Source organism: Cherax quadricarinatus, unplaced genomic scaffold, assembly GCF_038502225.1.
Source record: "Cherax quadricarinatus isolate ZL_2023a unplaced genomic scaffold, ASM3850222v1 Contig138, whole genome shotgun sequence".
Taxonomy (NCBI): domain Eukaryota; kingdom Metazoa; phylum Arthropoda; class Malacostraca; order Decapoda; family Parastacidae; genus Cherax; species Cherax quadricarinatus.
The window spans coordinates 153,197-167,360 of record NW_027195164.1 but is presented as its reverse complement, the minus strand read 5'-3'; the positions used below and the strand labels follow the sequence as shown (position 1 = coordinate 167,360).

General features: G+C 43.9%; 1 protein-coding gene across 1 annotated transcript in view; it reads right to left on the bottom strand.

Moving 5' to 3' along the window:
- LOC128701026 (uncharacterized) overlaps window positions 1–14,164 on the bottom strand; it is a 193,142-nt gene that overhangs the window by 67,032 nt on the left and 111,946 nt on the right. Inside the window, exon 5 of the mRNA XM_070080081.1 lies at window positions 12,606–12,779. Within this exon, the coding sequence (XP_069936182.1) occupies window positions 12,606–12,779 (174 nt within the window). The remainder of the gene's footprint in view (window positions 1–12,605; window positions 12,780–14,164) is intronic.

Below are 14,164 nucleotides of genomic sequence, written 5' to 3'. Positions count from 1 at the left end.
AGTCTTCCTCCCTTTTTTTGAGCTCTATCTCCCATTCCTCCCTCTCAGATTCGTCCTTGGAGCCCCTTGTCCTCATCCTGGTTAGGGGGAGGGGAATAGATGGTTAGGAGAGGGGATGGATGGTTGTGGGGGAGGGGGAGGATGGTTATTGGAGGGGCAGAGATAGTTGGGGGAGGGAGTTAGATGGTTTGGGGGAGAGAGGGGATGGATGGTTATGGGGAATGGGGAGGATGGTTATTGGAGGGAGGGGGGTTGTTGGGCGGGGGTTAGACGGTGTGGGGAGGGGTTAGGTGGTTGGGGGGAGGGGTCGGTGGCTAAGGTGAGGTGGTTAGGGAAGGGGTGTTACGTGTTTGTGTCAAGTGTTTGTGTCAAGTGGCGGAGGGTGTGTGTGTGTGTGTGTGTGTGTGTGTGTGTGTGTGTGTGTGTGTGTGTGTGTGTGTGTGTGTGTATGTGTGTGTGTGTGTGTGTGTGTGAATGTGTGTGTGTGTGAATGTGTGTGTGTGTGAATGTGTGTGTGTGAATGTGTGTGTGAATGTATGTGTGTGTGTGTGTGTGTGTGTGTGTGTGGTGTGTGTGTGGTGTGTGTGTGTGTGTGTGTGTGTGTGTGTGTGTGTGTATGTGTTTATGTATGTATGTGTGTGTATGTGTTTATGTATGTATGTGTGTGTATGTGTGTATGTATGTGTGTATGTGTGTGTGTGTGTGTGTGTGTGTGTGTGTGTGTGTGTGTGTGTGTGTGTGTGTGTGTGTATGTGTGTGTGTGAGTGTGTGAGAGACAAACATTGTGTGTGTGTGTGATTATCTATGAGAGAGAGAGGGTTAGGGGGGGGGTATGTGGTGTCGTTGAAAGATCCGTCGTGCAGGCACAAATTTAGTCTCATTTATCTTTCCCAATTATGCTACTCTCTCCACTTATTGCCCTTTCTGGATTTACATATTAATTGTTGCTGGTTATTATCATTTTCCTTGTTCACATTGAGAGAGGACTTCCTAGCTTCCTAAGTATTCTTACTGCTAATAACTACCGGTAGCAACACTGCCTGTGTGCGTGTGTGCATGTGTGTGTGTGTGAGTGTGTGTGTGTGTGTGAGTGTCTTGTGCGGTGTAATGACTGGCCACAACTTCTCCTGGGACTTGACCCTAGCACCGTCTTACAATGTTGCCCTTAAAAGCTTGTCCCACCTATCTTCTCACACTTGTCAACACTACATTCACTATGTCTATGCTATTTCTATTCTAATTCTGGTAATAGCTTGCAGGAGTGAGTGACCAGTATCAAACAGTATGCAAGGCCAGCCAGGGCCGTCAACATGCAAACCTCAAATAGGCAAATAAACTTGCGCTGCAATGATGTGGTGACAGTTGCCAGCTGCTGATGACGAAGTCGTCGTACGTAGGCCTTAAATCCCCATTTTGGAGATCCTTCACCCGTGATGTTTATAACCATATATTCTCATACATCCTGCTTCCTCACGCTGTTTCACTCTTCACTGATGATAGTATACACTTCACATTATATACACTTCACTTTATAAGTATAATGGCACACAACTTGTCATGACATCACTTCTTCAGGCCTACCGCTGCCAATGTGGCAACAGCGCCTAAGACCCCCCAACGGTTTGCGCTTTGAAATATTATGATTTCAGCTTTCCTCTCACTGTCTTTAACTAATAACTTTAATTATCACTCGTAGTATTGTTCACTGACGTTCCACTACCACTGATTACTGCTAGCTGTTATTGCACGCCTTACAACGCTAAGGTTCTCGGAGCCTTATTACACACGTCTGCACCCCATGGACCCACACGTGTGTGTGTGTGTGTGTGTGTGTGTGTGTGTGTGTGTGTGTGTGTGTGTGTGTGTGTGTGTGTGTGTGTGTGCTTGTGTGTGTGTGTGTGTGTGTGTGTGTGTGTGTGTGTGTGTGTGTGTGTGTGTGTGTGTGTGTGTGTGTGTGTGTGCGTGCACGTGTGCCTAAGGTTACCCCTCACTACTACCCATTTCCCTCTTCTCGCACCTGATAAGGAGAGAGATGGTTAGGGGGGGCTAGGGGAGGGGTAGCTGTATGTGGTTGAAAAGTAACCGTTACATGCACTCTGTCATGTAGGCTCAAATTTGTAGTCCCATCTGTCTTTCCTAGTAATGCTACCTTCTCCACTTACTGTGCTTTCTGGATTTAAGCACTAATTACTGCTGGTTATTATCCTATTCCTTGCTCATGCTGAGAGAGGACCTCCTTGTCTACAGTTCGCAAGACCTAGCTAAGTATTCAACCCACAACACAACGTTTAGGCAAGTACATACGGCTGGCAGTGCTGAACTCGTTGACTCCTGACTCCTGGTTCCTCTTCAGTTTCTTCTCTGTCTGTATTTTGATCCCATTTACAATGCGTCAATCACAGCACTAGATTTGCACTTCACTTCACTTGGGGTCACACCTTATCACTTATCATTTATGATGGCTGGCACTGATGCCTGGCCGCAGGAGACCACGACTCAGTGTTGTACTGCTTCTTATTATCTAACACTGTTATTATCTAATACACTTGTTAGTTCTAATACACTGTTGTTATCCAATAAACTTGCTATTATCTAATGCATTGCACTATCAAGATGTGAACTTTGTTGATTAGTTGGACGCTTTCATTCTTTATTATGGACATCGTTGCTTCGAGAAAAACATCAACGTCCCTGTGGAAAATTTTTAATTTTCCGAAACTATAGCGCCTAATAGGTGTTTTATGTGCCGATATGAGTCAAAATGTATTTGAAAATGGAGTAGAACCAAGAGTTCCCTTGGCGCATGCGCGGATGTGCGGGGGAGGAAGGCGGATTGTTTTGAATGTGGTGAAGAGGCTGAGGAAACCGGGGAAGGAGGAAACTGGCGTTCACGGGAGCCCAAGGATCGATATGGGCCTCAATTCATAATAGGAAGTGTCGTGACTGTCCTTAGTGAAGAGTGAGGGAACGTGATTTACGGGATCAATGTAAAGGGGTGGTAAAATTAGTGAATAATGTTCGACCGGGTGGCAGATGCACGGCCATGGTGTGTGTGTCCAGGGGAAATACCCGTGTGTTAATCCTCGCTCATCGGCCTCAGATCTTAATGGAGTGACCTCTAATTTGTATAATAGTTATGAGACGTTAAATCGTCTTGTGAATGGTAATGTAATCAGTGATAATAACATTAAGTTAAGAGAATGCGGGATGTGAAATAAGTCGCCTTGCTCCGAGTGAACACGTTAGACCCTTTTGTTCCCGAGGCGGGGAAAGTGAAGCTCATTGATCCACGATTTCTAAACCGGGACAAACCAACGGATACCTCGTCCTGCCGGAATGAGAACCGTGTCGGTGTAACAGGACATCGAAAATGAGATGGTGAATGGAAGAAATAAGGATTATCAATCACCCACAGTTAAGTAACCCTTCTAGTTATAACAAACCTATGCTGGGCAGTGGTGTTATGTTGTAATTAGATAGGTTATGAGTGATCCAGCTACCTCAAGTGACCACCAGAGAACATCTGGTAAGTGGTGGGATTATGTATAAATGTTTTCTTGATGGATGTATCCAGGTGTATCCTACCCCCCTCCCCTTCATTCAGCTAAACTAATATAATCTATACAGTCCACAATTAACTAGTAGCACCGTACTTGTGTGTGCTACCCAATCCATACTGGTCTCGGATAGATATGGATAAGATTGTGAGGTCGAAGGGGCCACCTGTAGTGACCAGAGGTGGTTAAGTTTTCTCACATGTCTACACGGGGTGACAACGGTAAACAATATGGTTGTCTCCCAATGAGATTACTTGTATGTATATAATGTTGAGGTACATACAGATAAACACCCTAGAAAATTTTCCATATCTGCCCGTTGGTCCTTCCTGAACCGGATGCAATCAGTGAAAAAATTAATTGAATTAATTACTTAATAATTAAGTGACTGATTGAAGGAAGTCGGTGTAGGGTGCACAAGTTTAATCGATCGTGTGATGGATGATAATTAGCCCAATAAATTGCTAGCACATGGGTGGCTAGGATTTATACAAGAGTAAAGTGCAAGAATTACTCTTATAAGGCGTCTACTTAAGTAGTATAATGGGTGATTATTAATTCCCTAACCATGGCTGGGTCTGAGGAAGTTAGTGCGACTGGCAAGTCCATGGATGCCAAAGCAAAGAAAGCGTCACTACAAGCTCGGAAGGGTCATGTTACTAAATCATACAAGAAGTGTATGGAGTTAATGAAACAAGAAACGGTAAACCCTGATGAATTAAAGCTACACCTAGATGCCTTAGGAAATAGACATGAGTCATATAGATTGTGGTTTAAAGACTATGAAAAAGAGCTGCTAGAGAATTGTGCAGATGATGCTGAAAGGGAGCGACTGCTGGATCAACATTATGAAGTGGAGGACAACATTGTGTCCTGCAAAACTAAGGCTTTGGAGAAGGTAAAGGGTGTAAACAATGTTGTTGGTCAACCTAGTAAGGAAAGTCAGAGACATCTACCAAAACTCCCAGAATTATGTATGCCTGTGTTTAATCCAGGAGAACACTGGGAGGAGTTTTGGTCTATCTTTAAAGCAGTCGTACATGATAGGAGTGATCTTGCAAGTGTTACCAAATTATGCTATTTAAAGGGACAAGTAAGGGGAGATGCACATGTTCTCATACAAGCATTCCCAAATGTAGATGACTCCTATAGTGAGGCAGTTGACTTGTTGGAGGTCACTTACGGTAACTTGGAGCAAAGTAGGCTGGACCTAGTAACTAATTTGGCTAATTTGAAGACTCCAGATCACAACCGCAACAGTTTACAGCAATTTAGGATCAAGCTAGAAAGCACTCTTAAGACCTTGAGTAATAAATATGATCTGGAGGGAGCAGAGTGGTTGTTGAGTGCCTTGATTCAGAATAAATTGAACCACAAGACCATAGAGTGGTTATCTAACAGATATCACAAGGGTTACTTCAGGTTGGAAGAAATAAGAGTGGGACTGCAAGAGCTAATTGTCCAACTGCAGATCAGCCAACCCATTACCTCTAGGAATACCACGTCTACAGACCCCAGTGCACCTGCCAAGTTCCACAAAGGGAAACCTTATCCTAATATCAATAATCCTAAGCCACCTACTACACGGGGTTACGTAGGCACGTATCAAGTGACAGGTGCCAGTTATAGTGGTTCTCCACCTCCAAGCAAGAGGAGGAAGTACCACAATAAGGGTAGCCCAGTTGATAAGAGGTCAGGCAAAGAAAGGAGAGATTGTATCTTCTGCAACGGTACTCATTTCTCTAAGAACTGTAATGCCTATAATTCATGGGATGTTAAAGTGGAAAGATTGGAAGAGCTTGCTAGATGTATCAGGTGTCTAGGAAATCATAATGTAAGGGATTGCCGTGCTAACTTGCACTATTGTTATCAGTGTAACAAGGGAAGACACCACATAGCTATGTGTAAGGGCAGATCTAATCGTAATGATGGTAACAATAGTACTGATAGTGATAATAACCCAGACACAACAGTAGCCCACGTAAAGATTGCAGCTAACGTCGGTAATGATGGCCTAGCTGAGGTAGCTTTGCCTGTGTTGGATGTGGTGATTAATGATAAACGGCGTAAATCCAAAACTGTAACAGCATTACTGGATCAGGGATCACAACGTACCTTCATAAAACGTAACTGCCTTAATGGGATGAAGGTACAAATGGGAGATCCTGCTATACTCAAGCTATCTGGCTTTCTCTCGAATAAGAAGGCCCAGTCATACGACACTGTTTATGTAACTGTCCGGCTGGGCAATGAGAGAAAACGTATTAATGCCGTAATTGTGGATAGGCTCCCAGAGAAAATATCTACCATAGGGCTTGGTAACGCTACTGAAAGGCTTTCGAGTAAGGTAGATTTGGCACCTTCTGGTATAAATAATGATTCGGTGGGGCCAATAGATATTTTGATAGGTAGTGACCATTATGCCACCTTTGTAAAGGGCATGACAAAGAAATGCGGAGTCACCCTTCTAAGGACCGCCGGAGGTCACGTGATGTATGGCAGGCTTCCTCGTACCGATAATGAATGACTGGAGGAATCCATAAATACAGTTACGGTGTGTCTTACTTATGAAGTATCACCCCAGTGTAAATATACTTCAATAGAGGATGAAGTTGAACCTGTGTATAAATTATGGGAATTGGACAGCATAGGGATCAATGTAAATGAAGAAAGTCCAGATGATTCCTTTACTCAAGAACAATACCAGAAGGATGTTAAATTTGAATCTGGACAATACTGGGTGAGACTTCCGTGGAAGCTGAACCATCCAGACCTACCAACTAATTACCGGATGGCGTATGGACAATTAAAGGCTCAGCTCCACGAATTGAGCAAGACACCAGAACTGTTGACTGCTTACGATGATATAATTAATGAGCAGTTAAATAATAAATTCATAGAGGAGGTACCTCCCGAGCAAACCCAGATTTATGGTCACTATTTGCCACATCACGGAGTAAAGAAGGATTCTAAGACCACTCCTCTGAGGATTGTGTTTAATTGTAGTGCCAGGAGTAATAACAGTGTACCTAGTTTGAATGACTGTTTGATGACAGGTCCGTCGTTGACGGAAAAACTGGGAGACATACTATTAAACTTCAGGGTTAAGAATTATGCCTTTACGGCAGACATAAGTAAAGCTTTCCTGAGAGTGGGTCTGCAGGAGGCTGACCGGGATTGCACTAGGTTCTTATGGCCCGAGAATCCTGGTGACCCACTTAGTCCCCTGAAGACTTTTCGCTTCAGGAGTGTATTGTTTGGTGCTACCTCCAGTCCGTTCCTACTCCAGGCAACGATAAATGCACACCTTAAGCGTACGGGTGGTCCACTGAGTGGAGTAATGGGTAAACAATTTTATGTGGACAATTTCCTGGGGGTGACGTCTACTGAAGAGGAACTAATGAGCATATACGCAGGGGCTAATGAAATAATGCAAGGTGCAAATATGCCCCTGAGGGAATGGAACAGTAATTCGTCCAGTTTAAGAGTTCAAATAAATAAAGACAACCCTGGAGTTGAAGTGTCCAAATATAGTAATGTGCTGGGACTGACTTGGGACACAGAGGGAGACTTGTTATCGTTAAAGCCTAATGACTACAGCATGCCCAATAAATTAACCAAGAGAGTCTTGCTTGCAGAAGTTTCAAAATGCTTCGATCCACTAGGCTTAGTGTCCCCACTTACCATAAGAGGAAAATTGTTGATACAAGAAGCATGGAAGCTTAAGTGTGCTTGGGATGAAACCCTACCTGAGGAATTTGTTGAAAGGTGGGAAGAACTAATAGGGGAATATGTAAAATTACCAATGTTGAAGTTCCCCCGTAATGTGGCCAGTCAAGAGGGAGAAAATGTACTCCACATTTTTTGCGATGCTTCGAAATTAGCATATGGAGCAGTCGCTTACCTTCAGTGTAATAGTGCCATTTCTCTTGTTATGTCTAAGGCTAAGGTGGCTCCAATCAAATCACGCACCTTACCCCAGTTGGAATTAACGGCCATTTATGTAGGTGTCAAATTAGCCAATTATATAAATAAATTGCGAGAGATAAATATCAGCGACACCGTAATTTGGTCTGATAACGAGGTATCCTTACAATGGATTCGTAATGGTAACAGTAAGATTGTGTATGTACAAAACAGAGTCGCTGAAATCAATCAAATGCAGGAGAAATATAACAGTTTGGGTCAGCATATGTTAACCTTTAATCACATTCCTGGTGACGAGAACCCAGCTGACTTCTTGTCTCGAGGCTTGACTTATGAAAAATTTGTGAGTGCTTTATCGTGGTTTAAAGGGCCAAGTTGGCTGGTGGACAAAATTAACTGGCCGGTGCAAAAGGCACATATTGCTCCTGTCGAAATTACGGTGAGCACCGCTCCGGTCAGTAGTCCCTCCTTAGCCATTGATATGAACAGGTATTCTTCCTTACCTAAGCTGATTAGTGTGACCAGGTTAGTGTTTAAATTTATAAGTAAGATGAATATCTCACATAATTTTCCCCATCCCCTGAAATACTGGCTACAGAGGGTACAAGAAGAAACCTACAGGGATGAGATTAAATTCATGATGGACGGAAAAATTGTGAAAGGCTCAATAATAGAAAAGCTGGGGCTGTATTTAGAGGATGATGTAATTAGGTGCAGAGGCAGGTTACAAAATGCTGAATTGGGGGAATATGCTAAGTACCCTATCTTGCTGCCCAAAACTCATCACCTGACAACCTTGATTGTCTTTAATGCCCATAATAACGTGATGCACGGTGGGGTACAGGATACCTTAAACTGTATTCGGGAAACCTTCTGGATTCCACAAGGACGGCAAAGTGTAAAGGGGGTTATCAAGTCGTGTGTAATATGTCGCCGGGTGGATGCCAGAACCTACATGTACCCAGGTCCTCCACCATTGCCCAAGGAACGCGTGCAGTTGGTAAAACCATTTGATGTGACCGGAGTGGACTATAGTGGGCCAATCATTTTGACGGGTACTTCAGATGGTGTCCCCTTGAAGGTGTATGTATGTCTATTTACTTGTACAGCTACTAGGGCTGTTCATCTAGAAGTGGCTCAGGACTTGTCTGCAGAACAGTTCATACAGCTGTTCCGGAAATTTGCAGCTAGACGATCCTGTCCAAGATTGATGATCTCAGATAATGCCACCAATTTTGTAGCGGGTGCTCAACACTTGATGAAATTAAATAAGAGTGATGATGTACAGTCTTTGTTGACCCAGCGAGGGTGTGTCTGGAAATTTATTACTCCCAGAGCCCCCTGGCAGGGAGGACTGTACGAAAGAATGATAGGTACAGTGAAAAGATGTCTTCGTAAGGTGCTACACAGGAAGAGAATTGATTTGGAGGAGTTCCGGGCAGTGTTGGTGGAGGCAGAGAATCGAGTGAACAATCGCCCTCTGTCATACATGAGCGACACTCCTGACGCGGAGATACTGACTCCCTCTCACCTAATATGTGGACAAAGGTTAGAAGCTGCGCCTATCTATAGAGATAATCCCGAGGGAAGTGATGAGGATTATAATAACGTGACTGTGTTGAGTGACAAGTTCAAAATGTTAAATAAGGTAATTATTCATTGGTCTGATGTGTGGCGTAAAGAATATCTTCTTACACTACGTGAACACTTTTATGGTGCGCCAGAGGCAGTAAACCGACAGAACATTCAACCAGGTGACATTGTGTTAATTGATACTGAACAACATCGAACATTGTGGCCTCTGGGCAAGGTAGTTACATTATACCCAGATGCATAAGGTGTTGTCAGAAACGTCAAAGTGTTGTGTCGTGGTCAGGAAAGTTTGCGTACCATTAATAAATTAATTCCCTTAGAATTAAATGGTGTTCAATCCAGTGCAGATGGAAACCTAAGGGAAAGTGACACGAGTGATATTGAAGACACTGACCGGGTAATGCAAGAAGAAACTGTAGTAAGACCCACTAGGAAAACAGCAGCGCAATCTAGAGAGGGCTGGAACCGTCTCCTGGAGGAAGACGCAATTTAAGTCGTCTAACAACGACTTCCGCCCGGCCGCAGTGTGGAAAATTTTTAATTTTCCGAAACTATAGCGCCTAATAGGTGTTTTATGTGCCGATATGAGTCAAAATGTATTTGAAAATGGAGTAGAACCAAGAGTTCCCTTGGCGCATGCGCGGATGTGCGGGGGAGGAAGGCGGATTGTTTTGAATGTGGTGAAGAGGCTGAGGAAACCGGGGAAGGAGGAAACTGGCGTTCACGGGAGCCCAAGGATCGATATGGGCCTCAATTCATAATAGGAAGTGTCGTGACTGTCCTTAGTGAAGAGTGAGGGAACGTGATTTACGGGATCAATGTAAAGGGGTGGTAAAATTAGTGAATAATGTTCGACCGGGTGGCAGATGCACGGCCATGGTGTGTGTGTCCAGGGGAAATACCCGTGTGTTAATCCTCGCACATCGGCCTCAGATCTTAATGGAGTGACCTCTAATTTGTATAATAGTTATGAGACGTTAAATCGTCTTGTGAATGGTAATGTAATCAATGATAATAACATTAAGTTAAGAGAATGCGGGATGTGAAATAAGTCGCCTTGCTCCGAGTGAACACGTTAGACCCTTTTGTTCCCGAGGCGGGGAAAGTGAAGCTCATTGATCCACGATTTCTAAACCGGGACAAACCGACGGATACCTCGTCCTGCCGGAATGAGAACCGTGTCGGTGTAACAGGACATCGAAAATGAGATGGTGAATGGAAGAAATAAGGATTATCAATCACCCACAGTTAAGTAACCCTTCTAGTTATAACAAACCTATGCTGGCCAGTGGTGTTATGTTGTAATTAGATAGGTTATGAGTGATCCAGCTACCTCAAGTGACCACCAGAGAACATCTGGTAAGTGGTGGGATTATGTATAAATGTTTTCTTGATGGATGTATCCAGGTGTATCCTACCCCCCTCCCCTTCATTCAGCTAAACTAATATAATCTATACAGTCCACAATTAACTAGTAGCACCGTACTTGTGTGTGCTACCCAATCCATACTGGTCTCGGATAGATATGGATAAGATTGTGAGGTCGAAGGGGCCACCTGTAGTGACCAGAGGTGGTTAAGTTTTCTCACATGTCTACACGGGGTGACTACGGTAAACAATATGGTTGTCTCCCAATGAGATTACTTGTATGTATATAATGTTGAGGTACATACAGATAAACACCCTAGAAAATTTTCCATAGTCCCAATATAACTGTTAGTTATTTTCTTTCATCTCACTTTATACACTACCTCATCTGTCCTTGACTTGCACTTAACTCTCTGGCTTGGATCACACATATTATTTTGAATTTGTAGTAGTGTTGGTTATGGCAACACTCCTGCGCCCGGCTCTAGGCCTCACCACTTTTGGCACTGATTTCACTTTCAAAATTATTTAAGTATTTTGTAGCCCTCGCCTCCCTTTTCTGGTTTAGGCAGCTTGTATTTCACTTCCCGACTTGTTCACTGAGCTGTAACACTTTATATGATCCCTCCAATATCCTTGGATAGGCCAGAAAGAGCCCAAAACCCGTCAGCACTATGCTGTTACTCCCGCCGAGTGTGTTTGTACTCACCTAACTGTGGTTGCAGGGGTCGATACTCAGCTCCTGGCCCTGCCTCTTCACTGATCGCTACTAGGTCCTCTCTCTACTTCCAGAACTTTGTCATACCTCGTCTTAAAGCTATGTATGGGTCCTGCATCCACTACTTCACTTGTTAGGCTATTCCACTTTCTGACGACATTATGACTGAAGAAATACTTCTTAACGTCCCTGTGACTCGTCTGAGTCTTCAGTTTCAAAGTGTGACCCCTTGTTTCTGTGTCTCCTCTCTGGAACAACCTGTCTCTGTCTACCTTATCTATTCCATGCAGTATTTTGTATGTCGTTATCATGTCTCCCCTGACCCGCCTGTCCTCCAATGTCGTCAGTCTGATTTCCCTCAACCTTACCTCGTAGGGCATACCCCTGAGCTCCGGAACTAGCCTTGTTGCAAACCTTTGCACTTTCTCTAATTTCTTGACGTGTGTAGGTGGGTAGGTGCTGGTACAGTAGTGTGTGGAGAGTGTGGATATAGAAGAGTGTGGACATGGAAGAGTGTGGATATAGAAGAGTGTGGTCATGGAAGAGTGTGGACATGGAAGAGTGTGGACATGGAAGAGTGTGGACATGGAAGAGTGTGGTCATGGAAGAGTGTGGGCATGGAAGAGTGTGGACATGGAAGAGTGTGGACATGGAAGAGTGTGGACATGGAAGAGTGTGGTCATGGAAGAGTGTGGGCATGGAAGAGTGTGGACATGGAAGAGTGTGGACATGGAAGAGTGTGGACACGGAAGAGTGTGGTCATGGAAGAGTGTGGGTTGTTACATCAGTTTTTCTAAACTGGAAATCATGAATCAAGGTTGACTGACCCAGGAAAGGAAACACATTCACCATTATTAATTCAATAGCTGTCTTGCAAGATAAACACAGACACCACAATTAAAATGTCTCTCCAACAACATCACCACCGCGACTCCTTCAGAGTACATTCACTCTACTAGTACCAACCTCCTATGCACAACATCAACATCACTACCCATCTTTCACTTGTACCCAGCACCAGAACTAGAGTGTGACTAACCAGTACCACTGAATTCTTTCATAAATGCTATCTTGCTCTCCTTCCTGTAACATGTAATCCCATAACTATCACCTGATGCTCACATACTCACGCTACATGATAAATTCTCTACTGCTCCAAACCTCCTTCATTCTCTCCTTCCATCATCTCCTAAGACAACCCCTATCCTGCTTTCCACTGGAAGATTTAATCATCGTCTAGGTCATCTTATTCTGTTCCTTCCTCTCTAAATGTACAAATCATTTCATCAACTCCTCCTCAGCTCTCTGAATTATACCATTGTGTTAGTGCAGGAGTTTATGGAGGGTGGGAGCAGATGGTTGTATACTATAGGAGTAGTAAGTGTACTAAAGTACCTGGATAGTGTGGGTGGTACAGTAAGAGTGGTATTGTAGCAAAGTACCTGGATAGTGTGGGTGGGTAGTGGTTGGTGCTGGAGAGCGTGGAGATGCACTTCACCATTTTGTGAAGTTATCTTGGAGTAGCGGAGGTCTTCTTTGTCTTGCTGGACACCAAACACCAGGCCAGCCTCCACCAGCCTCTTGATGCTCTCACTCATCCCACGAAGGTGATCAACCTGTGGACAGTGTCACAACCATTATCATCCGTGTACAGTGTCAACACCATAATCACTTGTGTAGAGTGTCAACGCCATTATCACCTGTGTACCGTGTCACCACCATTATCACCTGTGTACAGTGTCACCAACATTATAACCTGTGTACATAATCAGTACTTTTATCACTTGTACCAAATATCAGAAGACCATTCAATAAGACGATCTCTCTAGGACCTTTTTTCAACAAATCAGTCGTATGACACCGAGGTTGGGTGGCCACCGAGGGAGAGTGACCCAAAAAAAAAATCTCTTTTTAACTTTAGTAATGTATACAGGAGGAGTTACTAGCCCATTACTACTGGCATTTTAGTCGACTCACATGACACGCATGACTTACGGAGGAAGAATTCTGTTCCACTTTCATGGAGGCAAGAGGAAATAAACAAGAACTATTAAGAAAATAGAAGAAAACCCAGAGGGGTGGGTATATAAATGCTTGTATGTACATGCATGTGTAGTGTGATCAAAGTATAAGAAGTAGCAAGACGTATCTAAAATCTTGCATGTTTATGAGACACAAAAAAAATCAGAAATCCTACTTTCGTTTTAAACTCACTTAGCAGGACGGTAATACCTCCCTGGCTGGTTGTTTGTCTATCAACCTACTACCACAGGATGATAGTACCTCCCAGGGTGGTTATTGTCTACCATCCTACTACCACAGGATGTTAGTAACACCCTGGGTGGTTGTTGTCTAGCAACCTACTACCATGTAAAGTAATAGGACACAAGTCATTGTCCTCATCGCTCTCGGGTGGTGTGGACCTGCCGTGCAGACGCTCCTGCTTATGTTGGTTTTCCTGCGCAGTTTTCCTGTTTTGAGCAGTCAAAATGGCGGACAGACATGGACGCCGGGTAAATACTGTCTGTGTGGAGGTGGTACGTGGTACCCTGAGCAGTTCTACAATGCAGGTGCTTCTGCCAAGTATCATCCGCGATGTGTGCGGCATTCCAAATGACGAGCTGTATGGTGTAGCAGTGAATGGAGTGTCGAGGATATTCATCAAGTTCAAGAGTGCTGGGTTTTACTCCAGCATAGTCGACGTGTTTCAAGAAAAGAGAATGACCATTAATTCTGCAGTGGAGGTCTGCCTACATGACGTACCAAGCTATTTTTTTTTATTTATTATCACACTGGCCGATTCCCACCAAGGCAGGGTGGCCCGAAAAAGAAAAACTTTCACCATCATTCACTCCATCACTGTCTTGCCAGAAGGGTGCTTTACACTACAGTTTTTAAACTGCAACATTAACACCCCTCCTTCAGAGTGCAGGCACTGTACTTCCCATCTCCAGGACTCAAGTCCGGCCTGCCGGTTTCCCTGAATCCCTTCATAAATGTT